The 27,745-nt window shown below is 40.7% G+C and overlaps 1 protein-coding gene across 1 annotated transcript in view; it reads left to right on the forward strand.

Annotated features, from left to right (window-relative positions):
- Positions 1 to 27,745, forward strand: part of FNDC3B (fibronectin type III domain containing 3B) — a gene marked incomplete at its 5' end in the record, with an annotated part of 118,472 nt that overhangs the window by 39,713 nt on the left and 51,014 nt on the right. The window contains 12 exons of the mRNA XM_009288120.1: positions 233 to 292; positions 3,152 to 3,290; positions 3,627 to 3,680; positions 12,280 to 12,404; positions 15,004 to 15,178; positions 15,783 to 15,869; positions 18,946 to 19,084; positions 19,656 to 19,727; positions 20,252 to 20,370; positions 21,213 to 21,318; positions 23,030 to 23,202; positions 25,439 to 25,552. Coding sequence (XP_009286395.1) covers positions 233 to 292; positions 3,152 to 3,290; positions 3,627 to 3,680; positions 12,280 to 12,404; positions 15,004 to 15,178; positions 15,783 to 15,869; positions 18,946 to 19,084; positions 19,656 to 19,727; positions 20,252 to 20,370; positions 21,213 to 21,318; positions 23,030 to 23,202; positions 25,439 to 25,552 — 1,363 coding nt within the window. The remainder of the gene's footprint in view (positions 1 to 232; positions 293 to 3,151; positions 3,291 to 3,626; positions 3,681 to 12,279; positions 12,405 to 15,003; positions 15,179 to 15,782; positions 15,870 to 18,945; positions 19,085 to 19,655; positions 19,728 to 20,251; positions 20,371 to 21,212; positions 21,319 to 23,029; positions 23,203 to 25,438; positions 25,553 to 27,745) is intronic.

Consider the following 27,745-nt stretch of genomic DNA (forward strand, 5'->3'; position numbering starts at 1 on the left):
ACTTTTCTGCTATGTATACGGAGCTTTATAAAGTTTTCAAGAAACATGAAGTGTGTCAATAAATTGTTCATATATTGTTTACTGCTGTTTTTCTGTGGTGGGATTTTTTTTTTCTTCTTTCTAATCATAATATGAGGGAGTTGCTAGTCACTGGAAAATCACTAACTGTGCTAAGTGTGATACTGCTTTTCATAATTTATTGATTTGTTGGTTTGGGGCTTTTTTCCTGCAGTGGAGAAGAATTAGAATATAACCTGAAAGACCTTAGGCCAGCAACAGATTATCACGTCAGGTGAGTTAGTGTGACTATGAATGTCACTTAAATATAAACTCTTCAATTATATTAGAATAAAAGTGGAAGTTTTTTATCTAACTATACAGTGTAGGTCAAGAATTTCATGATCACCTCTGTAGGTGTTTTTTCAGTGGCTTCTAAATATTTTCTGGTAGATTTTTATCTTGGACTTTAAGTTACGAGAGTGCTTTTTAAACAATACATTTTCTGTCATGTTGTTGTCGTTGCTATAGTAAGAGGAAAAAAGACATCTACATTACCTATATTTGTCTATATGTACAACAGGCCTGGAAGTGCTTGTGTATCAAAGTGGGATACCTAAAGCATCTTCAAAATTTGTCTAAAGCAACTGGCGTTTGTCCAATTATTGTAATGTAGGTGTGCTAGCACTGAAAGTACTCCAGCACAGTTTTTTCCTAAATACTCCTTGCTTCATGAAGTAAATCTGCTGATCCATCTGACCGTAGTAATTTCAGCATTTATTCAAAAAAGATGGATTCACACTGACCTGTCTCAATATTTTTAGAGCATATTTCTCTTTGATTCTAAAAATGTGTATTACACATTTATTAACTATTAACACATTCTCAGTTTTGCTCCCTGATGTTTTTAACACCGTCTGTGGTGTTATCTGCTCATGTTGGATTTTTATAAAAGACTTTGCGTATGAACCAAGGCTTCAAATTCACATCCTGTTCACTTATGCTCAGTATCCTTTTAAAAAAAATTCCTTTCACTCCTGTCTATTGTTTCCTTCTGGTTTTCCAGACAAGGGCTAGGTTTGGCGTGCTTTTTCCCATCAAGGCTGCTACTGTTTGTAAAACTTTAAAGAGCAAACACTTTGCTTCTGAGCTCTAAAAAAGATGCAACACCAAAATGTGTCTTGTCTTTCTCTGGTTCTATAGCTTCTTTTTTTTCTTTTTCTTTTTTTTTTTTTTTAAAAAGATATTTTCTAGTGGAGCCCTAAAATGAACTTTTCAAGTAGAAGCACAAGACCAGAAGTAACTTCTTGTAAATAAGTAAGAGACCCCGGCTCCCAGGCTGGGCAGTAGTCCCAGCCCTAACAGCAAAGGGATGGTAGCGAGGAGGAGAAGGTTGTAAAACACCGCTGAGCTTCCTACTGTAAGCAGTTGAGCATCATTTTTAAAGCCAGCTTCAAACAGTAGAATGGTTGCCATGTGAAGCATGGCATTGAGGTCTCATGTGATTTTTAGGGGTGTTGGGGGTATTTGCCCCGTGTCCTGGCTGACTTCAGTCTGCCTACCTACGGTTCCCTCCGCCTTCCTGCAGGTTTGCCAAATTATAAATCATTTGTGAACAGTTAGCAATAACTTTTGTTTAAAAAGAAGTAACTGCTAAACATAAAAGTCAGACTGAAAACGCAGCAGCATGTGTTTGTAATGGAGGGAACCGACGCTGAAAAGGCCGACTGTTAGCTTTCCACAACAATTTTTTTCTTCACTGAAACTGTGTTATGTGTTAACGACTGTGAAGAAATAAATCTGTTAAGTAAAGAAATGTACGGGGCCAACAGTTACTCAGCAGATTGCCTTGGGTCTCCTTAACCTTGGCAGCATCTCTCAGGGCTTCGTCTCCACACAGACAAGCAGCTTGTGCTTGGTCCTGCCCTGCTGGGCGCTGAGCAGCCAGGAGAACCTGGTTCGCTCTGAATCTATCTCCTGTGTTTCTTCAAGTAGTATTATTTTGGTACCTTCAGAGATGACTGTGCTCAGTGTTTCAACGACTTGCAAAAGATGCTCATTAAGCTCATTTCTGCATGGTTGTGTTCCCTGATGTGTGTTTGATGCTTAGCTATGCTGATTTCCGGCACACGTACATACCACTTGCCAGATGCAGGCTCGATTAATTAATTGCATATGTTTTCACTCCTGACTGCTAACAGGTGATGGGTAAAGCAGCACTATAGCAGTTCTTGTGAACCTCCCCCAAAAGGTTTGATTCTACATAGGTGGCCATTGTACATAAATTACTCTTATCTACTGAAAACAAATTTAGAAAATGCCCTTTCTTAAACTCTGCATTCAAGTACACAATAGCTACAGCCAGCTCAGAGGTCATTGTCTGGTCATGGTTTGAACTTTTTTTTGAGTAGAAGACTTCCAATTTGCACTTTTCTTTTGCTGCGTGGAAAATGTGAAGGGAAAAAAAAACCCCATCATTAATTTTTCAGAGAAAAGCACATAGTGAGGAAGTGCTCAACTATATTGTATTTGCTTTCCCACATTATTTGGTATTGTGTATCCCCCTCTGTGCTGATACATAGAGGATTTGCCTGAAATCAAATTTGCTTTGAAGATTTTTAGTTTATCAGAGTAATGTTCCTGAGCTGTGTTAGTTCTAATTCATGGAGGTCCACTAAGTGTTGACACCTGAGCTATGTAGGAGAAGCTTGTACCTATGGAAGGAGACCAGCAGTTTCTACCACTCAACGTGGTACATGTGAATCAAGTGTTAACCAGGCTTTAAAGTCTATACCTTTTTCTCATGAGTTCATACTTTCTGTTGTATTGTGAAGAGGATTTTAGCACAGTGTGTGAAAGTCTGGCAATAGGCAAGGAAACAGTGGTGGAAAGAAAAGATGATGATGATGATAACTCAGTGGTCTATGAGACTATTTGCACAAAACACTGTCATGTTCCTCTTCTGCTGTGATTTTTTTTTTTTGCATACTTGTACCAAGTGAAGTAGAATAATGATAGCCACTGGTCTGTGAGAAATCTATCATTAGTGGACAGTATCATGGATGCTTTGGTAGTCAAATATTGGAGCTGAGGCAGTGCTGTCTCATCTTGTAGCTGTCAGCAAATTTATAACCCATTTGAATATTGTTTCCAGGGTATATGCAATGTACAACTCAGTAAAGGGATCCTGCTCAGAGCCAGTCAGCTTCACCACTCACAGCTCAGCACCAGAGTGTCCCTTCCCACCCAAACCCTCACACAGGACCAAAAGCTCCTTAACCTTACAATGGAAGGTAGGTAATGCTTGGATTGGGCAAGAAGGCAATGAAAAATACTGTTTACTGACAGTGAGCATAACCGTTGAAAATAATTGAAAGCTGAGACAGTCATTTTTCAGTAAGGGACTTGAACTTGCTGTACTCTGACAAATCCCTCCCCATGCACTGACTTGACTTGTTAAAATGTATGTGTTTCATTATGTCCAGCTTCTTCTCGGTATTCGTTAAGAGGTTGCCAAGCTGTGTGCAAGCCCCAAGCTTCAGTTTCACTTTAAACTGTAGTCATTTGCCTGGGAGGGAAGTAGTTTTCTCTTATTCCCCACATCACCTTTTGTTTATTTTTGTTCATAGGCACCCATTGATAATGGTTCAAAAATCACCAGCTACCTTCTGGAGTGGGATGAGGTAAGTAGTAACTAGTTGAAATAAATACATAAATAAATGGCACTCAGACTTTACAAGGATTTGCTGAGTAAAGAAAAATAACTAAATACAGGAGGAAGTAGAAGCAGGAGAATAAAATCCTGATGGCATTAGGTGAAGAGTTGGAAAGATGAAAGGGGCAGTGGGGGAAAACCTTTTCATTCAGTGTATTTTATGCAGAGGCAATGTTCTGCTTCTGTACTGTTGAAATCTAACTTTTTATTGCTCATTTGGTGTACATTTGTAAATTAGCATTACTTATTATTTAATTACTTGTGATGTATCTTAGAGTTCTGTGCGTGATCTCTTTCTTCTGGATGCTGTCTGAGCACAGAATAAAACACTGTTCCTGCCTCAAAGCAGAAGAGCCATGATCTTGCAGCCCTTTCTACAGAGAATGTATTCAGGGTCAAAATAACGGTGTCCTTTATGTAGTGGCAATTAGTCCCTTTCCAGACACAAAAGGAAATAAGTTCTCTGTCCCAAATATCTTACATCGTTAGTGAGCAGCGTGCTGTCGGGGAGAGTGCCAAAAGCAAGAGATGTGGAGTAGTTGCTGGAGGTGGGTTCTGGTTGTGAGTCCTTCCTCCATCTCCTAATTCCTTTCTGCCTCCTTTCCATTGTGCAAACCATATTTGTGCAGAAAGCACGAGTCAGTGAATATCATCTTTGAAGAAAAAATATGTATTGGGTGACAGAAAAGGCTTGGGCAACATGTAAAGAAAAAAGTGATGAGTCAGGAAATGAAGAGTGTGAGGGGGTGTTTAGTTGTACAGTCTGAGAAACATCTCTTGAGGTTTTTAGTAGTCTAAAAATAATATTCTAAAGGGAATATTCTGTTACGAATAGATTTCCATCATTTCACTAGTAATGTTCCCAGATCATTCTGCTACATGTTGGACATTTGGAACCACTCACTGTGCAAACATTTATTGTACGCAGTATCACAGCAAGCAGGGTCTACATGATGAGAAACCCACTGAACTGAACTAAAATTAAACAATAATTTCAGAACGGCTTGCTGTCCCTCTCCGCATAATGGAAGTGGAAAGGTTGTCAGTGAAGAAGAAAAAAGTGGAGTGTGAGGTCTGAGAAAGGAGATTAAAAAGACATTTCTCAAAAAGGATGGGCCAGGATGATCCCATTACACCTTCTGTGACACCTTGACTGTGCAGTTGTGAACTCTTGCAAGGCTTCCAGTAACTTGGAGCCATGGGAACGTAACAGCGCCGAGCAGTGAAGCAGTGGAAACATGAATGTTTCCAGCCTGCAAAGGGAAGGGAACCAACAGAAGGTCTTGTCAGAAGAAAGACTAACAACAGACCATTAATACAGTGCAAATACTTTTGATGTTAATTTTGTCCATGTGGAGCCTAGTCATAATTTTGGATATATGTAAGACAATTCTAAAATGCTTTTGTCCTTTAAACCCTTTAATACTGAGTATATACCTAGAGTTTTATCTTCAGAAAGAATTGTTATGATGTCTGTTTTTCACAGGGCAAAAGTAGTTTGGTTTAGGCTAGCTCATGTACCAATGGGGAAAAATGAAGGCATCCTGATTCTCTTAATCTATCTATTTTAATTACCTTGTTTTCTCAGTAATAATCCTGAAATCTGAAATCCCAGTGGATAGTTAGCCAGCAAAGATGAAAGAATAATGGCCCTGCACAAATTAATTTGGTACATCTCCAATGGTTTGACAAGACTCCTGACTGAAATGTAGTTGTCTGGTTGTAAGACAGTTAATGCCACAGGTGTAGCTTCTCTGAAAAATTTTTTCCTCTGATATGAGACAGAAATGCAATTTTGAGTTGCTGAATTAAAACTTGCTATTAAGGCTTATTAAAGGAAAAGTCTGAAGATGCAGGCTGGCTGTGCCTGCATCTCCAGGAGCCTCATCTACCTGTGACGGCGAGCTTGGCAAGCTGTTGCACTCGCTTTTTCATGTGCCGTTGCAAGTTGTGCCTCTGACATAGGGTGCAGTTAGCTACCGGAGTTACGGCACCCAAATACAAAAGAGAATTCACTTGCAATGCCCTGTACCCTCGCACTTGGTTGTGTAAACTCCACGTAAGCAAAAGCACTAACTTTATTACAATGCCACACTGTGTCTCGGTGAAACCAAGAAATAAATACGTCAGGGAAGAGGAGAACGCTTGCCAGGCAACAGCGAACGCTCTGCCAGATCTCAGCTAGAGCAACATTCATTAGCTACAGGGCACAGAATAAAATATAAACACAGGAAAATCAGCGATCAGAAGGAAATTAAATTGTGGCTGCAAAGCAGAGAGGGCTTTGCATGAGTGGAGAACAAGAAATCTATCCGATAATAACATTAGAAAAACACCCTAAAATGGTAGTCTGCCTTGAGGAGTTGAGTCCCTTCCTAGGGAAGGATAGTGTGCGAGTGAGCTGTGGAAAGCCCTCGCACACAAGCAACATGCAGATCCTGGAAAACTGGTGTGCAAAGGCTGCAGCCTCAAACTACGGAAACAAAACTGGCATCAGGCACGGGAGACATGGGGAGTAGTGGAGGTGGTCGGGTGAGCGCGTCCGGCTGTATCCCAGGCACGCTGGCGTGTTCCCCCAGCTCGAGCTGTGCTACCCACTCCCACCAAGGGAGGAGCTCCAGCAGCCCCTTCACGCTCCCGCACGGAGGGTAACAGGTTGTCTCTCTCTGTGGCAATTCAGATCTTGGAGTGTGTCCGATGCTCAACAGTATCTCAACTAGTCCTGTTTTTACAGGGCAGAGGCATAATTTATAGCATCTAAAATGCAGCCAGAAGTGTAGGTGGCATCACTTGTATATGCAAAAAATAAATTGTTGCAGTAAAACGACAGCAGAAGCGGCACATTTTACAGCCCTAGGATTAAGTGAGGTTGTAAATTGTAGCAGGAAGACAGCATCTCATCTCTTCCTGGCTGCTGCCGGGGAGTCCTGCGGGGCTGAGGTGCTACAATACCAGCTGGGTGCTGGGGGGGTCTGCCTGGGACCCTGCGTGCAGCGCTGCTCGGCAAGCCCTGTGCCACCCCACGTACCTACTGCAGGTTCCCTGCTTCTCTGGAGGGTCGCTCAAGGGACTGAAGAAAGGTGTTTGAGGCAGGTTGTGTTTTGTTTTGTTTTGTTTTGTTTTTTACTGTATCTTGCTGAGAATAGATGCAGTACTGTTCCCATTCTCTGGTTTAGCTGTCTTTTCTCATATATACTTTAAAAAGGTCGCTCAATGAAGAAAGGTGTTTGAGGCAGGTTGTGTTTTGTTTTGTTTTGTTTTGTTTTTAATTTTACTGTATCTTGCTGAGAATAGATGCAGTACTGTTCCCATTCTCTGGTTTAGCTGTCTTTTCTCATATATACTTTAAAAACCTTCTCTTGCCTCATTAGATCAGCTATAGATGAAACACAAATGAGTTGCTTTTGTTTCTTCATTGGAATTAGGTGTGTTGTATTCTGACCTACTCTGATGAAAAGAAGCTTATACTGCTTACTATGTCACTGTGCCAGTCCTACCCAGCTGCTACTTCTTCAGTTTAGTTCTGAATTTTGGGGTTTTTCCTGACCTGCAGACTCCAGAAGATGGAGTAGTCAAAAGGCAAAGCTATTCCTGCTATGCCACCTTTTTCCCCTCCCAATTTGGATTAAATGGTTTGTCATGTGACTGGTGTTACATGTTAGTTAGAAAACACAAATACTTTCTTTCTCAGTACTGATGTGGATCTTTGAATTATAGTTGTAATGCCTTGCTAATAAACTGTTTTAGCTTAAAATGCCTGAAGAACTATAGAGGACGATCTCCATTCTTTAACAGCAGAGTAAAAGATCAGTTCAGCGAATTATCACTCAGTTACGTTGGATGTACACTAGCAGAGTTTCCATTGACTTCAAAGGAGTTAGGATCAGCCCCTCTTCTCAGGTATTTTGAAATTCAGTAGGATCTGAACATGCCTGCACCTCAGGTGCTGGGATTGGCAATAGTAGTCTGGCAATAAAGTCAGTTAAAATTAGTAATTAAGGGAAACTCCACCTTCTGGCTCTTTTTCTGTGAACTTTACAAACCTGAACCCTTTGAACTTACAAATCTGAACTAGTCAGTTGATGACTTTGTGCCAGGATTGATTATTCAGGGTAAGCAAAAGGCTAATTGGAAAAAACAGTGCTAAAAATATACCAAACAGAAAACATCACTGTAAAGGAGGTGATGCTTTCTCCTCATGCCATCGTTCATCAAAATCAGTAAACTGTAACTGCATTGAAGAATGCCGCTGGCACTGATGAAAGAATCCGGCCTTTGTTACTAATTAGATGTGAAATGATCATTCTGTGATTAAGTGGTAGTAAATAAATGTTTCTCTTGTGCATATGGATAGAGAGAGTATCCTACTTATTCTCTATGGGAAAGTGGAGGACTGTTCCTGAGCCAGAGACAAGGACATCCCTTTTATGCAGTGTGTGTTGCTCTTTTGTATGTAACTCAAAAGCAGCTTTAATTCTCATCCAGTAAGCATCTCATTTTAATTTGCTCGAGAGAGACAGATACAATACCACACTATTTAAGGATTTGGTGATGGATAGTTAATAATTAAGTTTATATATAGATTAATGGAAATAATTTTGTTCTGCCACAAAGTTTTAAACTTCTCAAGGCTAGCGAGATGTGCTCATTTATACTAGCTTGATAATCTGGGCCATGCATCTCAGTGATGGTCCACCAGAATTCAGATACACAGAGCTCCATGCTCATGCTTGGGCTTGTGTTTGTTCACCTGCCTGTCCTCTCGGTCTGTTCTGTGGCTATGCCGCTCCTGTGAGACATGCAAGAGGAAAGTCTTAGATAAAATTGGTTTTTGTGTATATTTCAGGGGTGTTTCATAGGTCCTGTTCTGTCTTCTAAATGTTTGTCTATGTAGAAAATTCAGTTACTTGTATAAGAGCTTGCAGAATAAATGCTGTACAGGGATATTAGGGTGTGTTACAGTAATTGTTGACAGTTTGCTCCACAGCTTTGTGTCAGATTGAATATCAGTCTGTTGCTTTTTATTGCCAATATGAACCAAACACAGAAGCTAATGCTGGCGTGGCCTGCAGCAGATAGCCATCTTGCCTCCTGGTTGCAGATCTGATGCTGGCAGCTTTTATTCAGACTTTTTCAGTGAGGTCTTGTGAAGGACTGTGCTCCATTTCTGTATCCACTGTACCTGCACTGGCCCATTCCTCCTTTTGTGTTTATTTACTATGTCTGCTGCAGGGAATGCGGTCAACAAAACCCATTTAAAAATCTCAAAACCCTTGTCTCAAGAAACACAATCTCCAAGAGAAACTTAAGCACCCTATTTTAAGTGTAGCTTGAAATATAGCTGAAATAGCAGGCAAATAAGCTGAAATATAGCTGAAATAGCAGCAATTAAGAGCTAATGTTAAAATGCTGTGTTATAATATTGTGCAAATTCTAATGGATTTGTGGAGCTCGATTGTTCTTGTTTCCTCAGGCAGGCCCTGATGATCATCACAGTATGGGTTGTCCTCGTGAAGAATAGGGAACGCAGGCTGGAGAAACCCAGGCTAGTGAAGAAGTCAGACGGTGTCTGCTTCCCCTCTGAAATTTGTGGATTAGAAATACTTACGGAAATCATACAGTATATTTTAAGCAACTTACGAAACATTATTTAAAGGATTAAAACTTGGATGCCGAGTGTACAAAGAATAGGAGGAGGATTCTGGGAAAGCTGTAAGACTCTTGGGTGGCAGCCAGTACCAGCCTGCCAGTTGTTCCTGTCTATAATTATGCCAGCATTAGTGCTTTCATAAATCTTGGGAGGGAAGGAGCGGAGAGACTATTTCCAGGCTATTAATGCCAGGATAATTAGAAATATCGGCCAGCCTCTCCAATTAGTGCCAACAGAATCCGAAATACCAGCCAGTTTGAGTAATTTGAATACCAGTTGGTCTCTGAGCGAGTCTGGGGAATGTACAATACCAGTTCTAGAAGAAAAATATATACAATATCAGAATTTGTACTGTTATAAAGTTGAAGATAACGTAAATGTTTGGCAATCTTTGCAAGGTTTTAACCCACCAGTTTGACAAATTGGAGTTTCCTTGGTCCGTTGCTCTCAGTTCAGGCATTGTGCTGCAGGTGGGGTTTTCCATTCCTTTTTAGCCAGCCATCGCTGTTCATCTGTTTATCAACCACATGCTTAGCATTTGGTCACTTCGTTCTCTTGGAGAAAAAACATAGGAAAATGATCAAAAAACCCACATTCTTAAGCAGAAAACAAAAAGAGATCAAATGTTTTCAAATGCTTTACAAATATTGAAGTCAGGATGGTTTTAAAGAGTTAGGGAAAAAATAATTTAATGCATCTGAACCTATAAAAGAGAGTTTGCATGGGGAAAAAAAAGATCTGTTCTTAGTAGTCCTGTACTGATGAATGGATATTTTACTAAAACGTAGGATTGATAATTAGGATTTGTATAGTCTAGATTTTAAATATGTTATTGCTGAGCTGGGAAGTATGGTGTTGATTATTTTTGTCCAAAAGGAGTTTTATATAACTCTATATCTAGAGATTTTAGACCTGAAAAAGTTTTCTCTTTTGTAAATGACTTTTGCTTTAGGATTCATGATCCTCTTCCAATTCCACCCCTTAATTTACTTCAGCCATACAGTAATGTTACAGCTGGAGCAGGTGGGTGAAGTTGAAGAAGATTGCGTATAAAACCAAGTTCTAGAACAAGTGTAGGATCACATTGTATAAATAAAAGTAAGTTATGGCTGTTTGCCAGTGTGCTAAATGTCCCTTCAGTGCCTCCAAATTGTTGTGCCGTGCTGGCGGTCTGCATGATTTTTTCTAGCTTGATAATCACGTTTTGGAGACTTAGTACAAATATTTTACGGAGTTCTTACTTCTGTGTTGCAATCCGAGTGAAAAGAAGTGGAAATCGATAGGGGCTGGAGAATGGGCCAGTGAAAAATGTATGTCCCACTCGGACATTTTTGAGATCGTTAATGATGAAGTGATGTATTGAGCATGGAGGAAGAACAGTGTGTGGGAGGACAGAGCAGGTGAGGCTTTTGGCTGCTGTGAAGGACACCTACATATATAATTTTCCTCATAGTCTGCTTAGGTGTAGAAACATAGTCTTCTGTCAAGCTGGGTGTATATCAGGTGAAATAAGTAGTCTTGTCTATGGGCAGATGTTAATTTTACCAAAATAAAATAATAATTAGAAACTGTAGAGACAGGTGTAAAAAATAGTAAATGGCATAGCAGAGCTCTTAAGTCAGAAGAAGTTGCAGAGATAGGCATAACTATCTCCTGTGCACCAGTTTGAGCCCTTGGGTGTGCTTTGCTAGGTTTCTCTTCTGGTGTATTTCAAGTATTGAAATTAAACTCCTTTAAACTTTCTCTTCTGGTGTGCTTTTGGGTACTTTGTCCATTAATTTTGCATTCAAGTATTGAAATTAAACTCCTTTAAACTGCTTCAGATCAGGTAGATATTATTTATGTAGAGTTGAGCAATCTATGCCCTTTCTCCTGAAAGATTTCAAATTGACCATTTCCCACGTGTGGCATAGGATGAGACCAGTTACTCTTTGTTGTCTTGGGGTCTCTGTCCTGCAAAAATCTCAGCTTTGTTTCTGCCATAGGGCATACCAAGTCAGGCTGGATTGAAAAGGTTTTTGTTTTGTTTTAAACATGGCAGGGAGGGAGAGAACTTTTGAGTGTCCCTGTCCTCGGCTGTGCTGGTTTGTACTTAGTGTACCTGAGGAAGGACTTGGGAGCTAGACATGTCTCGGTACCCTCTCTCGCTGCTGCCCCATCTTGGCTTTGTCAGGGCTCATCATCGTTCCAGGTCACGTTGTTGTGAAGCTCCCATAAACCATACCTCTGGCATCCAAGTTTCTTAACAAAGTTTCGTGCTTTCTAACAAATCCTCTTTGCTCATCACATGCCGTGTGCTCTGAGCAGTGGGATGGGTACAGAACCTGGCGCGTTAAATACTCCTCCGTGATGAGTAAATGTATTTTGCCCTTGAGGGCATGGGGCTGAGCAGAGAGTTGCACCCAGGGTTGTCCTTCTCGGGCAGCAGTCGCTGGGGTTGGCCGTGGGCTGGACCGTGGGGAGCGAGAGCCCTCTTGTGGGATAGAGTGCTTCTGAAGGACCAGGAAGGGCGTACGTGGGATTTGAGGCACAGAGGGTAGTGCTTGCAAGAAACGTTGGTTGCAGCTTTCCTGTGCTCCTGTGACCGGGTTGATTCAGAGATTAATTTCACCCTTAACTTGCGTGATTTTTGGTTAATGAGGATGGTAAATTGCACTTCAAGTAGGATGACAGAAGCTGCAGATAAATCTCATGAAGATAAGAATCTGAAAAGAGGAGGAATCTGACAGCAGACTGACTGTGTTGATCTGTGTTATTTTAGGTAGTATAGCAATGCTGCCAGTGGCTTACACAGCTTTCTTTGCACAGTGCCTGTATGAAAGCATCTAATTCTAATATCATTTAACAGCTCTTTTTAAAATAAGAACCGTGTAGTTTTGTTTCATAGCTATCCGATTACAGATTTCTCTCTTTCTAGGGAAAAAGGAACAGTGTTTTCAGAGAATGTTACTTTGGAAGCCAGAAGCATTGCAAGTTGACTAAGCTTTGTCCGGCTTTGGGTTACACCTTCCGATTAGCAGCTCAGAATGACATCGGTACTAGGTAAGTTACCCAAGGTACACGCTTTCTTGAGAAAAAGTGGTAGTTGAAAAGTTTAACTATCAATGACAGTGTAAAGAGGAATTTCTGGGGGGACTTTTGTTTGTTTGTTTTTTCTCTTTATAGTTTTGAGTTAAATATCTGACATTTGCTCTATTATTAATGCTTTAGAGTAAGTCGCACCTTCCCTGGTGGTATCATTCACCTCCCAGGGAATTGCCGTGTACCTTCAGCATGATGAGGTTAGCCTAAGAAGATAGGCTCCTTTTGAGGTGTTAAATGGTGTTTTGTGGTCTGTTCCTAATACAAACAGAATACATCTGTTATGTAAAATTCCCACTAGGGACCTCTGTGAACCAAGAAAAACAAGCAAGAGGAAGTTGAGTTACAGATTTTGAAAGGAATCTTGATATATTTATTTTTCTGGTTTAAAGCAAAGCCCTTCTGTCTTTTTTCAGCAGTATAGTCCCTTCCTTCTTCCGCAGGACTGGCAGGGCTGGCTGATGGGGTGGGAAAGAAGGGTGAGAGCGCCAGGACCGAGAGGACAGGCACACCCAAGGGTCCTGCAAGATGGGTTTCAGGTTCTGCTTTTCTTTGCACATGAACAGATGTGCTCAAATGAAGATGGTGAGAAATCAGACTTACTGCAATCCTCCAGGAGCTGCTAGGGAGCACTGGGCTAAAATGTTACGCAGCTGAGGACCAGAGTGTGCCCAAAGAGACATCGTGCTGCAGGGGCTGTGCGCTCCTGTACTCACAGAAGGAAAGTAGGCCAGGAAAAGTTTAGCTGTGAAGAAGCTAAACATCCAGTGCTCTATGTATACTCCTTTATTGTCCTTCTTAGCTAAACAGGATCTAATCATTATTACAAGAACAGAAAAAGAAACACTAGTGGTATATAACAATGTGTTTTGCTGAGGGAGATTCCTGCATTGTTCTTTCTTCCAAAATACAAACCTCTTCGTAATATATAGCTTTAAAAAGTTTCTTTATTCATGTTCCTGTGTTTTACCTCTGAGGTGCACTGGGACTGTTCATGTGTGCACAGAGTCTCTTTTGCCAACTTCTTGCAAGATTACTTCCCCCCCTATTGAAATAGTACTTGATCTGGAGAGAGAGAGAGGCTTGAGCTGGAGCTGCTGAGTGTAACTGGAAGCGGACTACCAGTTTTGTGCAAAGTTCCCAGTTTTGGCATCTCTTTTCTTTGCCAGATTCCAGATTTTTAAAATACCTTAGGGCATGCATCAACCCTCTCCCCCCCTTTTTTTTTTTTGGTTCTTCTCTCTCTTTTTTTTCCTCAGGCTATTGAGGAGGGAGTGAACTAAGATCTGTATTTATTAACACAGCTGCTCTGTGTTAATCTATGAGATAAGCACCAACAGCACATGGCTCATTTTTATAGAGAGCGCTCAAAGTTATGACATGATAATGTCATCTAACACTTTGTGTCGTGAGATGGTTTTGGTTAGTTGTAATGCTTGTGGACTTACCATTTAAGATGATTTTTGTCTTGTTTGGGTGTTAGTTATAGGTGGATTTTTTTAAACTATAAGAATATTTCAACAAATATGTTATTTTTGAGGAAGAAGACTCAGAAAAAGGACATGTGGCTTTTTCTATGTATTCATGCGATGACTTTAAGGAACAAAATACGTTTGTACTTTGGAAACAGAGATTTGAAAATTGCAAGAACGTTGCCTTCAGTTGAAAGTTGTGATGTTGTCCTCCTGAAAATTCACCAAAATCTGTCCATTTCAAACTTTGTTCTCAAATTGTCATTGTACATAATATATTCTGCATGGAGTCTGAAGAGAACTCTTCCTATACTTGCTCAACACAACTGCCTATTATGTTTCAAGGCCTTGTGTGCTAGGATTTAGACAAGATGAGAGCACATGTCTCCTCTGCCGCAGATGTTCTCTCTGTTTGCAACCTGAGCTGTGCAAAAGAGCAACTTTATGCTCAGCTTAAAATGCAAAGAAGTTTGGGCAGGGAAAGTTGCAAAGGAGTAGAGCCAGCCTGGAGGGTTGGATGCTATCTGTGCCTGCACCAGACAGCTCCTACGTGATGTTGAGCATGCCTGGTCATGACTAGATAAATTTCCCCTGCTTTCTTTGGAGGGATGTGTCTGAAACAGTGGGACTAGATTTGCTGAAGCACTCGGCTTTCAGAAGTGTAGCTTAAATAGAGGTTGTATTCTGCATTTGTAAAAGGTGGAAACTGCATCTCAACTTCAACGTCTAAAAGTTGAACACTTGGGGCTTTATTTCCTATGTTTTAGTTCCCCTTTTGTTAAATGAAATTTTCCTCTATTTCACAGTTAATACATTTAGACAATCAAATATTATTTTTTCCATTATTATTGTGATGAGAGCTGTCAAAATGACTATGAGAACACATATAATCCTGCATTTTTTTCTATTCTTAGTTCTGGCGTTTCCTAACTGGTTGCTCATCTTTTCTGCCTGGGCAATTTTAATATTGTCTAGATTTTTTGAAAATGTGACATATTTCTCTAAATACACTGAGGTTTGGGTTTTCTTAGTTTTGTTTTGGTTTGGTTTTTTAATATTCCTCTCTCTCCTTCTCTGTCTCTGTGCAGTGGGTACAGCCAGGAGGTGGTATGCTACACTGCAGGTAATATTCCTCAGACCCCTTCTGCACCAAGGCTTGTTCGAGCTGGTGTTACGTGGATCGCATTGCAGTGGAATAAAGTAGAAGGATGTACACCAGAGGAAGTGATTTCCTACACCCTGGAAATTCAGGAAGAAGACAATGTAAGTACCGTGTTACTATAAAGTATACTGCATCACTTAGATTGACTTTTCATTTATTAATTCAAGATCACTGAGAAGGTTGTGGATTGCTCCTTTGGAGGGTCTTTTAGGAGTACTGGGTACTTGGCAGGACGAAGCTGTGTGATTTGTTCTGCTCCACAGCAGAATTATGAATCCTTAGCTAAAAATCTGTACTGTCATCCATGATTACTTTACAAAGCTTCACAGGAGTCTGTAAGGTATAGGGCAGCTTGTCCTTAACCAGTTCAGTCTGCCATGTCCTTCTTACCGCTGTGTGGTGTGCTTGTGTTCTGTCATCTGTCACTTCTGTTTCTGTAATGTGTTAAACTGTCACGATTGTTTTTGTGCTTATTTTACAAGAAAATTATATTATTCAAGTCAGTTGCACCATCCTTCTAGAAGGAAAATTATTGTGGCCTTGCAGCTTAAAAGTAATAATAAAAATAATAAAAAAGCACTTGACTATAAAGCTCCTTTGCTATAATGTGTTCTAGCTACAGACTGTAATACAGAGAGCACTTCCTCAGACTCCTCAGTTACGGGAATTTGTTTGGGTTGGTTGTTTTTTTTTTTTTTTCCCTAGGATAGCTGGTTTCACCCAAAGTACACTGGAGAGGAGCAAGCCTGTACTGTGAAGAATCTCAGAAGAAGCACGCAGTATAAATTCAGGGTAAAATCTTTTTCCTCTTGTCATTGCATAGTATTTTCTCTGTTGGGATTTTTTCCAGGCACTGTAGGAACCCTTTAGTGTACTACCTGCAAAATTGAGCTATCAAATACAAATTTATCTTGCACTAAGACCTAATAGATTAAACCAAATTTATATTTTTACTTTTACTACGGAAAATGCTCATTGCTCAGCCTTTTTGAAACAGGCATGGTTCTTGGTACTGTGTACTGTCAGGTATGATCTTGTAGAAGTGTGGCTCAGGGCCTGAGGTAGTTGTAGTCAGCTGCATGGCTCCCCAAAAACCTGATCCATGGTCACAAAACCAATCTCACTTCTACACAATGGAGAAAACACTGTAAAGAGCCCAGCAAGCACAGCTTCCTTCCCCAGCTCAGGGGCCTGTCTTCTCCTGACATGCAGAAATTCAAGCTTTTCCGTCTCATACGTACATGTGGCTGGTTTTGGAGCTGGTCTTTTAGCAAGTGTTGGTATCTCCTGCTCTGTGGGTGTTCCTAAATACAGACCCCCCCAAGAGAGATGCTCTGAAGTCTTTTTGCAAACACAAAATTCAGTCATCTGCCTTGCTGTTACTGAAGCCATCAAGCACAACACAAGTGCCGGGTGCTGCTATCAAGGAGAAGATGGTGTGGTTTTTACCAGACAGGTTGCGGTGCAGCTGTCTGTCCCCACGGCAGGGCTGTCTGCCATGGAGGCTGCTGCGAAGCCGGGAGCCGAGCACAGCTCCACAAGATGGCGTTCGGCCACACCATCCGGAGCGCTGCCGTCCCTCCGGAGATGGCAAGGAGCTGTCTCTAAAGCCAACGTCCGCCGTGCTCCCACGTTGCCAAACAGAAACGGTGTCTGGAAGTGGCTTTGTGTCACTTGTAAACAGTGCAGGGAGAGAAGGATGGCATAGGTTTGTATTGATTCAGAGACATTTGGCTTCTGTAGGTCTTAGTATATTCAGGAGCAACAAAAAAAAACTTTACCCAAAGACTCATTTAAATCCTTAAAAACAACTTCGCATATATTGTTTTGTGGGACAGAATACCTTGTGAAGTTGCACGAAGAACTACCCAAAGAGTCGGGAAGTTTTTGTGGTGTTGCTCGGAGATGATGCCTTTTAGTTTAGTGTTGTAAAAGCTGCTGTGGCTGTCTGAGGGAAGAGGACGGTTAGCGCTTCTCTGCAGCCCTGCTTTCAAATTAAACATGAATTTTACAAAATTGGGTTGATATCAGAGCAAACTTGTAGCCTCGTGTCACTGGCTACAAGCACAACTCTGATCTCACTCAGCACTGAGACGTTCCCTTGTTGCATGCGGACCAGCATTAATTAGCTGCGGAACTTGGGGAAGGATCCCCAAAATTATGAAACAAAACAAACAAACAAAACCAAACGCAGACACCCTAGGATCACAGCAGTGTTCCAAAATTCGCGATGGGGGCTATCTGGCAAGTTCTAGGCTTGTCTGAACCTGGGAAAAATATGGTTCTTTGGGGAACCCCCTTAATAATAAAGAATTAAGGGGGAAATTTAATTCATGCCAGACAATGTGTGCTTACAGAGGAGGCATCCTGCTAACATTTTTGATAAAATAAAGGTTGGTTAATTAAAGTGATAATGGTAGTGTGATACACCCTTGTAAAGGCATTTGTTCAGTACCGAGTGAGGGTTTAGCACAGAAGGGCAAATGATACCAAACACAACACAACAAGGTGCAGAAATTTAATTCTCTGAAGCGTTTGACATGTCGGCATGGAAGGGAATCACCAATGACTGGTTCTAGTGAGGTTCCACAAAAAGCAGTGCTGTGTATACTATTTCATAATTTTATCAGTGACCTGGAAACAAACAAAGTTTTATTTTTATTCCTACTAAGAGGGTGGAGGACTCTAGGTTGGGGAAGCTGTTGCTCTGAAAAAGTGTTGAAGATCCTGCTTGAACAATCAATTTAATATGAATTTTCAGTTCTTGTTGGGCTAGTGCAATCTTTAGCTGTATACATAGGGGAAGTGTATAAATGTTGCATTACATTTGTAGCTCACACTGATTCCCTAGAGCTGGTACTGGGATATTTGTCTAGCTCATGTATCTGGTGTTCATAGCAAGATGTCTTAAATTAGAGAACAGTCAGAAAAGAACCAAAAGATGATACACAGGAGTTGATAGTGGCTTTAATGACTTGTTTAAAGCGAGCATATGGGCTAGAGAACCTCAGTTACTTTTTCGGCCTTAAAAATTGCAAATTGTTTTCCTCAGACGCCTGTGTTAGAGAGGATACAAATGACTACTCCTGAGAATAACAGAGCTTCCCAAGTGGAAAGGTTCCTGCTAGCTTATATTTACAATTAGCAATTATAGTACATATTTTATTACTCACTTTCTTGGCAGCAGATCTCTGTCCCAGAGACTAGCATGAGCTAATACAGCTCTCAGCAGCCACAAAACATTGGACCATTTGGGGTTTCTTGTACGATCCTGATCTGCTCAGTCTCCTGGCCAGGTCCTCATGTCTTCTCTTAGCTTAGCAACCTTCTCCCTTAAGTCAGCAGAAGGTGTTCTTGAGTAGAGATGAAGGATTTGGCTGAGAAAGTTTTCTTTGTGCGCATCCTGCTCGTTTCAGTGGCTGTAGACTACGCGTTTCTTGTTTGCGTGTCATGCTACTTAAGCTTTTAATTGTGTGATTACTGATACTCTGAATTAATTTGTTTTAAATAGCAGTTTGAAATACCTCCAAAACAAAAATAGCATAGTTATTGTCATCGTTTTCATCTTTTATGAGTAAATAACTGCAAGTTGCCATGTCACTGTTTTTTAAAGGGAAAAACAGCAGTGCTCTTATCTTAAACATGTCATGATCTATTGCTAGTGGAGGGAAGGGAAAAATCAGTGTGGTTTGTAAAGAAACAACGTGACAATCTAATATCTGTTATTGGAATCCGACACACTTTGTTGGGGTGTGACATACTTTCCAGTTTAATGATATTTGTGCAATTACTAAAAGCAGTCTCATGCACAACTCCCAGAAAAGCAGTTACAGTAAACAATAGTAAACTTGTTGTGGTTTTATTTCAGCTGTTTGCTTCTAATGTGGAAGGAAAGAGTTCTCCCAGTGAAGTGTTGGTCTGTACAACAAGCCCAGACAGGCCAGGACCTCCAACCAGACCCGTTATTACAGGGCCAATAACTTCTCACGGCTTTAGTGTGAAGTGGGGTAAGCCAGTTCAGTTTGTCATAGTAGAGCTTTTTTGGGTCATAATAAATTCAAATAAAATTATGTAAATATGTATTAGAACTTAGGTTTTTCATGCTGCTTCTCAGTCCAAAGTTGAATGTATTTGGAGAGCTTGACAACTTAATTTTTTTAATATTTCAAAAGATGTTTAGAGGCTCTTACGCTTTCAGAATCAAGAATGTTGCTTGTTTTTATTGACTAACTTGCACTTTCACTCAAGTGCATCTTCAGGCTTTTCACCTTCCATTTCATGTCCCATTGCAGCATCATTCCAGCTGCTTCCTTTATCGATGGGGCAAGTGTCCATGCTGCATCTCTTTCAATGCTTTTTCCATACGTTTTGTTTGTAGCATCGTTCTCCAGCTGCCTTATTCTGACTCATGCTGAAAACTAACGTCTGCTACCCACTTCTGCTATAAATTCCTTGGTGTAGTTAGTGTGGGGGAGTTTGTGGAGGAGAAGGAGCAGGATCAGAAACAAGTTCTGTAATCTTTTTTGTTAGATTTCACTCCTAATCTTGATTTACTAACAACTTGCCTTATTTTTTCAGATCCTCCACAGGATAATGGTGGTTCGGAGATCCTAAAGTATCTATTAGAGATTTCTCAAGGAAGTCCTGAAGGTAAACTTGAAACAAGTCTTCTCCATTTCAATCCATTATGGCTACTATAAAGAATTACTGACCCTTTGGGCTATTATTGTTATTATCATTAATGTACTAATGCTGCAGATACAATTGAAACTGAGTTACATAGTTGCAGCCTTAAAACTTGCAGGGTTCCTGGGAGAGTTTGGGTTGGGTTTTCGGGAGTTTTTGTTGTGTTTCTTTTTAAAATATGCTCTTTGTCTCTAAAACTGGTGGAATTTACAGGTTATAGGGCTGAACTGTTTGATTTGTTACTGTTTGATTTGCTATTTTTAATATATTTTAGAAATATTTATATTTGTCAGTATAGATATTTGTATATGTGTCTATGTATTTGTATGTCTTTAAGCGGGAATAATATTCATAGTAATATTACTACTAATGACTTTCCTGAAATATTTCATTTGTGGAAGACCACATTAAGGATTTTCTTTCCTCCTAGGCACTAGTAAACTTCTTGCATTATACTTCTCTAAACTTGGATATGTCTCATTTTTTAGCAAATCAATGGGAAGTGGCATATAGTGGATCGGCTACAGAATATACCTGTACTCACTTGAAACCAGGCACTTTGTATAAACTCCGGGCATGCTGTATCAGCACTGGTGGACACAGTCAGGTAAGTATTATTTAACAATAAGGGCTATTGGTGTTATATTTCTCAGAGATTTATCTGCTATTTTTGGTAAAAGATTTCTGCTTTGAAAAGAAGGTGAATATTTTTCCTGTAGCACAGTGAAGCTACACTGATTGCAGTTAATGTTATGTTGCAAGTTGCTGAATTTTAGAAGACTACTATGTGTACTTGATGGGTTTTTTCAGGCAAATTGCAATTTAGTGAGATCTGGTTTCCTCAAAACCAATCTGCAGGTGTTTATACTTACACTAGGAAAGACCATTGTGTTTGTCTGATATGGCCACTTGCTTGAGAAAGACCGCAGACTCTCATGTACATGAGCCTGTACTGACCAAAGGTAGTGAGTGAAGATGCAGTAGGGGTAGTTTGTTGTAGCAATTAATTACCTTTCATGTGGCTGAATTCTTTAAATTTTTGGGTTCCATTTTCCAGCCACTGATTCCTGTCATTCCATTCTTTGATTTAAAATCATTTCAGTACCTACACTTATATTCCTCCTGCTTTGATTTTTTTTTTTCCCCAATAATTGAGTACTTTAGGCCTTGATATTCTTTTAAAAACAAGGAAAATTAAAATAAAGAACCCCACAATGTTAGCCATCAAAGTTTCCTGTGCTACAGTTTTGAGTATGCTAATGAAAGAACTCTATTAATTGCATTTGTAAGTAACATGCTTGATAGCATCTCCTATTCTTTATTGTTTATATAAATTTCTATTAAGTGGTTGTTGTACAAAACAATTCCTTATGCCACTTTCTAATCATGCCTCACTTTGTAGGCAATAATCGTACCGGAGAGCTAACTTCAGCTCCTGTTCTCTTCCAGTGTTCTGAAAGTTTACCTGTCCGTACGCTAAGTGTTGCACCAGGTCACTGCCGGCCACCAAGAGTTTTGGGGAAGCCGAAGCACAAAGAAGTACAGTTACAATGGGGTAAGCTGTTGGAGCATCTCACTGTGGAATAGCTTTGATCTTGATGGTTAGTTGCTGAACTTGCCTTAGCTTTTATTTCTGCTGCTAGACCTTGTGAAAAGTTGCAGTGTATTCTGTTCACTTGGAAGTACAAAGCAAAGACCAGTGAAGTCTGTGCAAGTCCGAAGTGCAACTTCTCATCGACTGCTGTGGCTCTATATTGGTTTTCTGAACTTAGCTGTCCTCCAGCTGTCCTTTAGGCCTGATACTGCGCTCCCATTTTTGTTTTAGTTAGGACCTGTCTCTATGTTAGGACGATAAAGTATCAGCTATATTAGAATATCTATCCTTTTATTGCAAAAATACCATGTGATTCAAGGTCTTTTTTATTCCTTTGCAATATTGGCTTAGCAGAAGCATTTTGCTACTTCTAATGTAGGACTTCTCTCAGAAATTTGAGTTAGAACATATTGAGGATTTCGGGTGGCATTTAAGCCCTGATCCACAGTATAACACACAATCCATTGGACACGTGTAATTTTGCAAAGGACTTGGACCATGGGCATGACACTAAACTGTCAAAAAATGCACATTTTTCAGAATACAAGGTACATGCCAGTATCCAACAGATTTTTTTCTTTACTGTGATAATCTTGCAGCATCCAAGAGTCTTTGTGGTGTCATTCGTTAAGCTAAATTCTAGAGCAGTACCATTTCTAACTGACAAATATATCTCAACACCAGTATAAAAATTCACCTGTGCATCCAAGATACCATGTTGTTTCCTGGAAGACCGTACCCCTTATGGTGGAGCACTGCTTTTCAGAACCCCAGGCAGGTTGATTCTGTGGTACTGGCTTGTAATATAACATGCAAATATTATCAGATACGTTGTTTTCATGGCGAAAAAGGTGCCCACAACAAAACAGATACAGGCACAGAAAACAAACTCCGTTTCCCAAACAGCTGTTATTCCAAGTGAAGCGCAGGGTTTAGATCATTGTACAGATACTTAGAATCTCATGTTAGCAGTGTGACTAATAAAGTTCAAGGATGGCAGTTGTTCATACTTTTATTGGGCGTTAATGAGGCTTTGCCAGAAATCCTGTGTGTAAGTAGTTGTTTTGGAGTGTACATGACCCACCTCAGCCTGTGTCCAACCATAGCCAACAGCCAAGATTGGGTCAGACAGACACTATGTGCCTCCTAATTTCTCTCTGTCCCAGAAAGGGTGTATTCAGCGCTAGTCCCATTCTTCGTGCAGCTTTCTATAACTTTTCACCTGCCTCACCAACCAATTTTTTTGCACACACCACCACCTTTGATATTGGGGGAAAGAAGCAGAGAAGCTTTTTTGCATCCTCAGAAGAGGATGGTAGCTACTGTGTTCTGCTTTAAAAAGTAACTGGGCACCTCCTGGCATCAAACACAGCTTCCCAGGGTGACAGATCATTGCCTTGGGGGAGTTGCTGCTCTTGCATGTGATGATCTGACCTGGCGAATGTTTAGGGCTAAGAGTAATTTTATTCATTTGCTTTAAAAATTTTGATCATGTACATGGATGAGATACTGCAGGTAAGGCATCTATCGAAGAGGAAAATCATTGTTGATTTTGTGTGTGTGTATATATGTGTGTGTGTGTATATATATTTCTGTGGTATGGGAAGTAAAAAAATAAATCTTCCTGGCATATGTCCTTATGTTATTAATGAATTATATGATTTCTTTCTAGATGTCCCTCTGTCAGAAAGTGGCTGTCCTGTTTCAGAGTACAGCGTAGAAATGACAGAACCCGAAGAAGTTGTTTCTGAAGTGTATCATGGGCCTGATCTGGAGTGCACCGTCAGCAACCTTCTTCCTGGAGCAACGTATCGGTTCAGAGTGAGAGCTCTGAATGATGGTGGGGTACGTGCAGCGTGCCGGAGCGTGCTTTGGCTTTTTCTCGCTGGAGGTGTTACTATGCCTGAGATAGGTGATTCTGGAAAGTGGTTGTACTGGTGATCAGAAAGGTGAAGGGGAGATGGACAAAAGAAAATAAAGTGAGAAATGCTTAAAGGAACTTTTGAGGAAGAGCTGCAGTTTTGAATCTGCTAGTCCTTTAAAAGGAGATTTCAGGTACTAATATGATTTGACTGGCCAAAATCAGCTGGACCAAAACGTGCAAAATCCCTGCTAAAAGTCATATCTGCTTACAAGGAAGAATCTGTTTATTCCCCTTCCACTGCATTCCTTTTTTTTTTTTTCTTTTAAATCTTAACTGTGTAAAAACAATTACTGAAATTTCACTCAGGTATTGATATATTTTGAGGAAAGCTTGCATTCTTAATGATTTTTCGTTTCAATTTGAAAAACATACATACTTTATAGATTTGATTATTTTTTTTGTTATATGATTTCCTTGGAAGATGTGCCTTTCCAAATACATCATAAATTCTACCTGATGCCCACGGAGATCTGTTGAAAGATCTTGTTGATTCAATGAGGTTTGGGTTGGTTCTGCTTGCCTTTGTGAGAGCATCTTTCCAACTTTTGTTTTTTTTTTTTTTTTTAATAAAGGCTGTCCCAGCAACAGTACATGTATATTGATGTGTTTGTTCCCAGGAAATCTTGATGTCAAACTTAACATAAACATTTGAAGTTATCCACTTAGAGGGAGAAGTTCTGTTAAAACTTAACTTAGGTATTAGAAAAATATGCAAGACACTTAAACTGTTCTGTCTTAAAAATATCCACTATTTTATTTTTGTGAAAAATGAATTAAATACACATGGAGAGATTGGGTTTGTTTGCTGGAATGAAATCAATTGCCTACCTGGTAGCTTTGGATGTATGATACCTTGACTTTTTTTTTCCTCTTTTTTTTTTCTCTCTCCCCTCCCCCCCCCCCCTTTTTTTTTTTTTGGCAAAACAGTGTTTAAAGTTGCAAAGCATTTCTAGTCCCATCTTTTGTTAAACGGGGGGGCTGGTTTAGGATTGGTTGGGGTTTACCAGATGCAAAATGGGGGGCGGGGTGTTGGTGTTCTTTACCAGAGGCAAACACCTTTCTTCCTCCCATTAGGTAAAGAAAACACCAGAAGTCAATAAATGAGATTTTTTGAAGTGTGCATTCTTTGTAATTCAAACAAAGCGATCAGTGTTAGCCTTTCTCAATAGCACAGATACTGACATGTGTCTGTTGAGAGGTTTTCTGGGGTTCGTAATTTCAGTGTTGTTCAGCCTTTGTAGTGGCTCATTTTTTTCATACTTGCTAGTATTGCATTCCAAAATAAGTAGGTATCAGTGCTTTTCCTCTAATTGCTTCCAGCAAAGTTCCTTTGTTCTGGAGAATGATTTCTAATTAACTTGGGGATGTACTGAACAAACTTCATTATCCCACTCAAGTGGCCTCAGAAAGGCTATTTCCACTGTTCTCTCTCTCCTGTCTTCGCACTGTTGGCTGAAGCCAGTTTTCTAGACTCTTGAAATTTCTTTTGCTAATATGCATTTAAATTATTCTCCTGCTAAGGGCTCAAAAGTTGTCTGAGCAGCTGGCTTAGCTGCCTGTGGAGCTAAGCCATACACAGCGTGTGTGCAACATGCCCCTGCATGTTGAACGCTGCTCTTAGACGCCCAGGCTGGGCTCCATCACATGCTATCCTTTTATAATTAACGTGTGGCAGACATTTTATATAAAAGAAGATGGATTTGGACTCCAGTATGTGCTTTACTGTTGCTGTGCTCCTCCTTATATCCACGAGAAGCCAGTTAAGCCAGGCTACAGCACAGACATGTGAACACATTACTTTAAGGTAAGGTAGAGGGACACAAACTGTTCCTCAGTTACTCTGTTGCTCAGTGCAGGTTCTCACTCTTGGGTAAATTGGAGGTGGCTTATGCTTTCACAGGCACTCACCACCGCACTGGAGGGTGTACATGCTGTCTGCTCGTACCTGAGCTTACCTCACATTTTAACTTTGCAATAATTTACGTGGTCTTGTACTGAACTCTGATATTTGATGCCGAGTGTTGGAAGCCCGGTCTATCTTTGAGAAGGTTTACTGCATCGAAAAAGTTTCTGTGTGCTGTTCTTGAAAAGCCTTTGAGGAATGTGAGATGGGTGTATGTCTATATATTAATGTACAGACACCTTGTTCCCCTCTAGTACGGGCCATATTCGGAACCTACAGAAGTCACCACGGCAGCAGGACCGCCTGGCCAGTGCAGAGCACCTTCCCTCTCCTTTCTGTCTGACACACGTGTACTTGTAAGCTGGGAGGTAAGTCAGGTGCCCTGATTGTTTAATTTCCATCTTGCTTATCCAAACTAATATGGTCACTGCAAAACTTGAAAGCTAGCTTGAGAGCTATCCACTGGTTTGGAACCTTTTTTTTTTCTGTGCAAGAAAACTGTATACAGAAGCTCTTCTATTGTAGAAAATCATCATCTCTACTTTTCTTTTTAAAGAATTACATGAAGTTGATCATGAGTCATCCGAACCAGGGTTCAGACGCAAGACCTCCTACGCTGGCGTCTGATGATAGAGCGCTGGTCGGGTAGAAGTGCTCTTTGCAGGCTTTTAGCGTGTCAGAGTGTCCTGGGGTGGAATTGTGAAGACAAATATTTGATTTTGGCTGAAGCTGGAGTCTCTGATATGAAATTAATTCTGCACAAATGCTTATGATGTAGGTTTTTTTCCTCAAAAATTGTTTGTCTCTTTCCCAAATATTTACTTTTATTTTACTTTGTGTGCATTCCTTCTCCATTCTCCACGATCTTAGACATTGGACTCTTAAAATAAGTCTTAGCTGAAATGCTGAAGGGTTGATTGGTGTCATTAAAAAAAGAATTGTTATGTAATTAAGGCAGAAAGGAAAGGATGTTGTCATAAATAAAGTTGTGATATGGAGCAGTGGGGCTGTAATTCTGCCACCGACTTTATTTGAAAACCTAGCAGCCATTCCAGCCCTGCATCTGTCAGGTCCCTCCACAAAAGTATGCCCTTGTTGAGAAAGACGTTATTAATGTTCACGAGATGCTCAAATAAATTGATTGTGCTAACAACATATCTAGATACAAAAGTAATCTGAGTTTAATCTTATAATGAAACAGGTGCATTTGGTGCAGTTTGGGGGTATTTGTTTATATTTCTTGAAACATTTTGTGACGCTAAGCTAGAAGTCACACTGAAGCTTTTAAATGTTACCTTTTAAATGAGTGTATGGACAGGCATTTGATCTCCCCAATGATGAGCGAATGCAGCAATGTTTCTGGTAGCCTCTGTGTTTATATGCTGGATATATTTGTTTATTCTAGCTAAAAATGAAGCTGTGGAAGAAGTACTGTGGTTTGCAATGGTTATCTTTTCTTAAAGAGTCTTATCTTTTTTGGTTGATTTGAATATGAAGGAAAAACAGCAAAGGACTGTGGAGTTTTCTTGTCTGGCTAGAGAGCACACCATGGTGCCTACTATGCCTTTTTTACACATTGTTTTAAAACACTGGCTTAGCAGTTCTGAATGCTCCTACTAAACTAGCTGGATGCTCAGAGGCAGAGCTAGAGAAGCCCATGTGCATGTGCAGGGTGGCCACTGTGGCGCGCAGAGATGCTCTGGATCCTTTTACTGGAAATTAGACCTTGCATGCCGTAATCACAAAGTCTTTGCTATATCCTAGACCACACTTCTGCACGTAGAGCAGCGATTCACCGAGCCGCTTCAGTCCACACAGTATAGCTTGAGGTAGTTCAGGTAGAAATACTTTGTTTTGGGAACCATGCTGTTATGCCTGCACTATCTTATTTCCAGCAAATTCCGGTATTTATTCTGTGTTCCTCTAGACTTAAGGATGATAAAGGGATTACTGGATCCCGTAGAAATCTTTTTGTGGACATTAACGTACCCAGGTCCGCATTCCCGTGTCCCATACTGGGACCATTAGCTTGATGGGTGACTTTCACTGAAAACCTCAGACGAGCTCCTCGCTTGTTGAGGAGTGTAACGTGAGTAACTACTTCAGGCTTGAAGGCTAGCTCTTCCAGAGCTGTGTTTTGATCACTCGACTACCCATGCAGCGCTACAGGCTTGGGGAAGAGTGGCTGGAAAGCTGCCCAGCAGAGAAGGACCTGGGGGTGTTGGTCGACAGCCAGCTGAACATGAGCCGGCAGTGTGCCCAGGCGGCCAAGAAGGCCAATGGCATCCTGGCCTGTATCAGAAACAGTGTGGCCAGCAGGAGTAGGGAAGTGATCGTGCCCCTGTACTCGGCACTGGTGAGGCCGCACCTCGAATACTGTGTTCAGTTTTGGGCCCCTCACTACAAGAAGGACGTTGAGGTGCTGGAGCGTGTCCAGAGAAGGGCAACGAGGCTGGTGAGGGGTCTGGAGAACAAGTCTGATGAGGAGCGGCTGAGGGAACTGGGACTGTTCAGCCTGGAGAAAAGGAGGCTGAGGGGAGACCTCATCGCTCTCTACAACT

The sequence above is a fragment of the Aptenodytes forsteri genome, unplaced genomic scaffold (assembly GCF_000699145.1).
Source record: "Aptenodytes forsteri isolate BGI_AS27 unplaced genomic scaffold, ASM69914v1 Scaffold72, whole genome shotgun sequence".
Lineage (NCBI taxonomy): Eukaryota > Metazoa > Chordata > Aves > Sphenisciformes > Spheniscidae > Aptenodytes > Aptenodytes forsteri.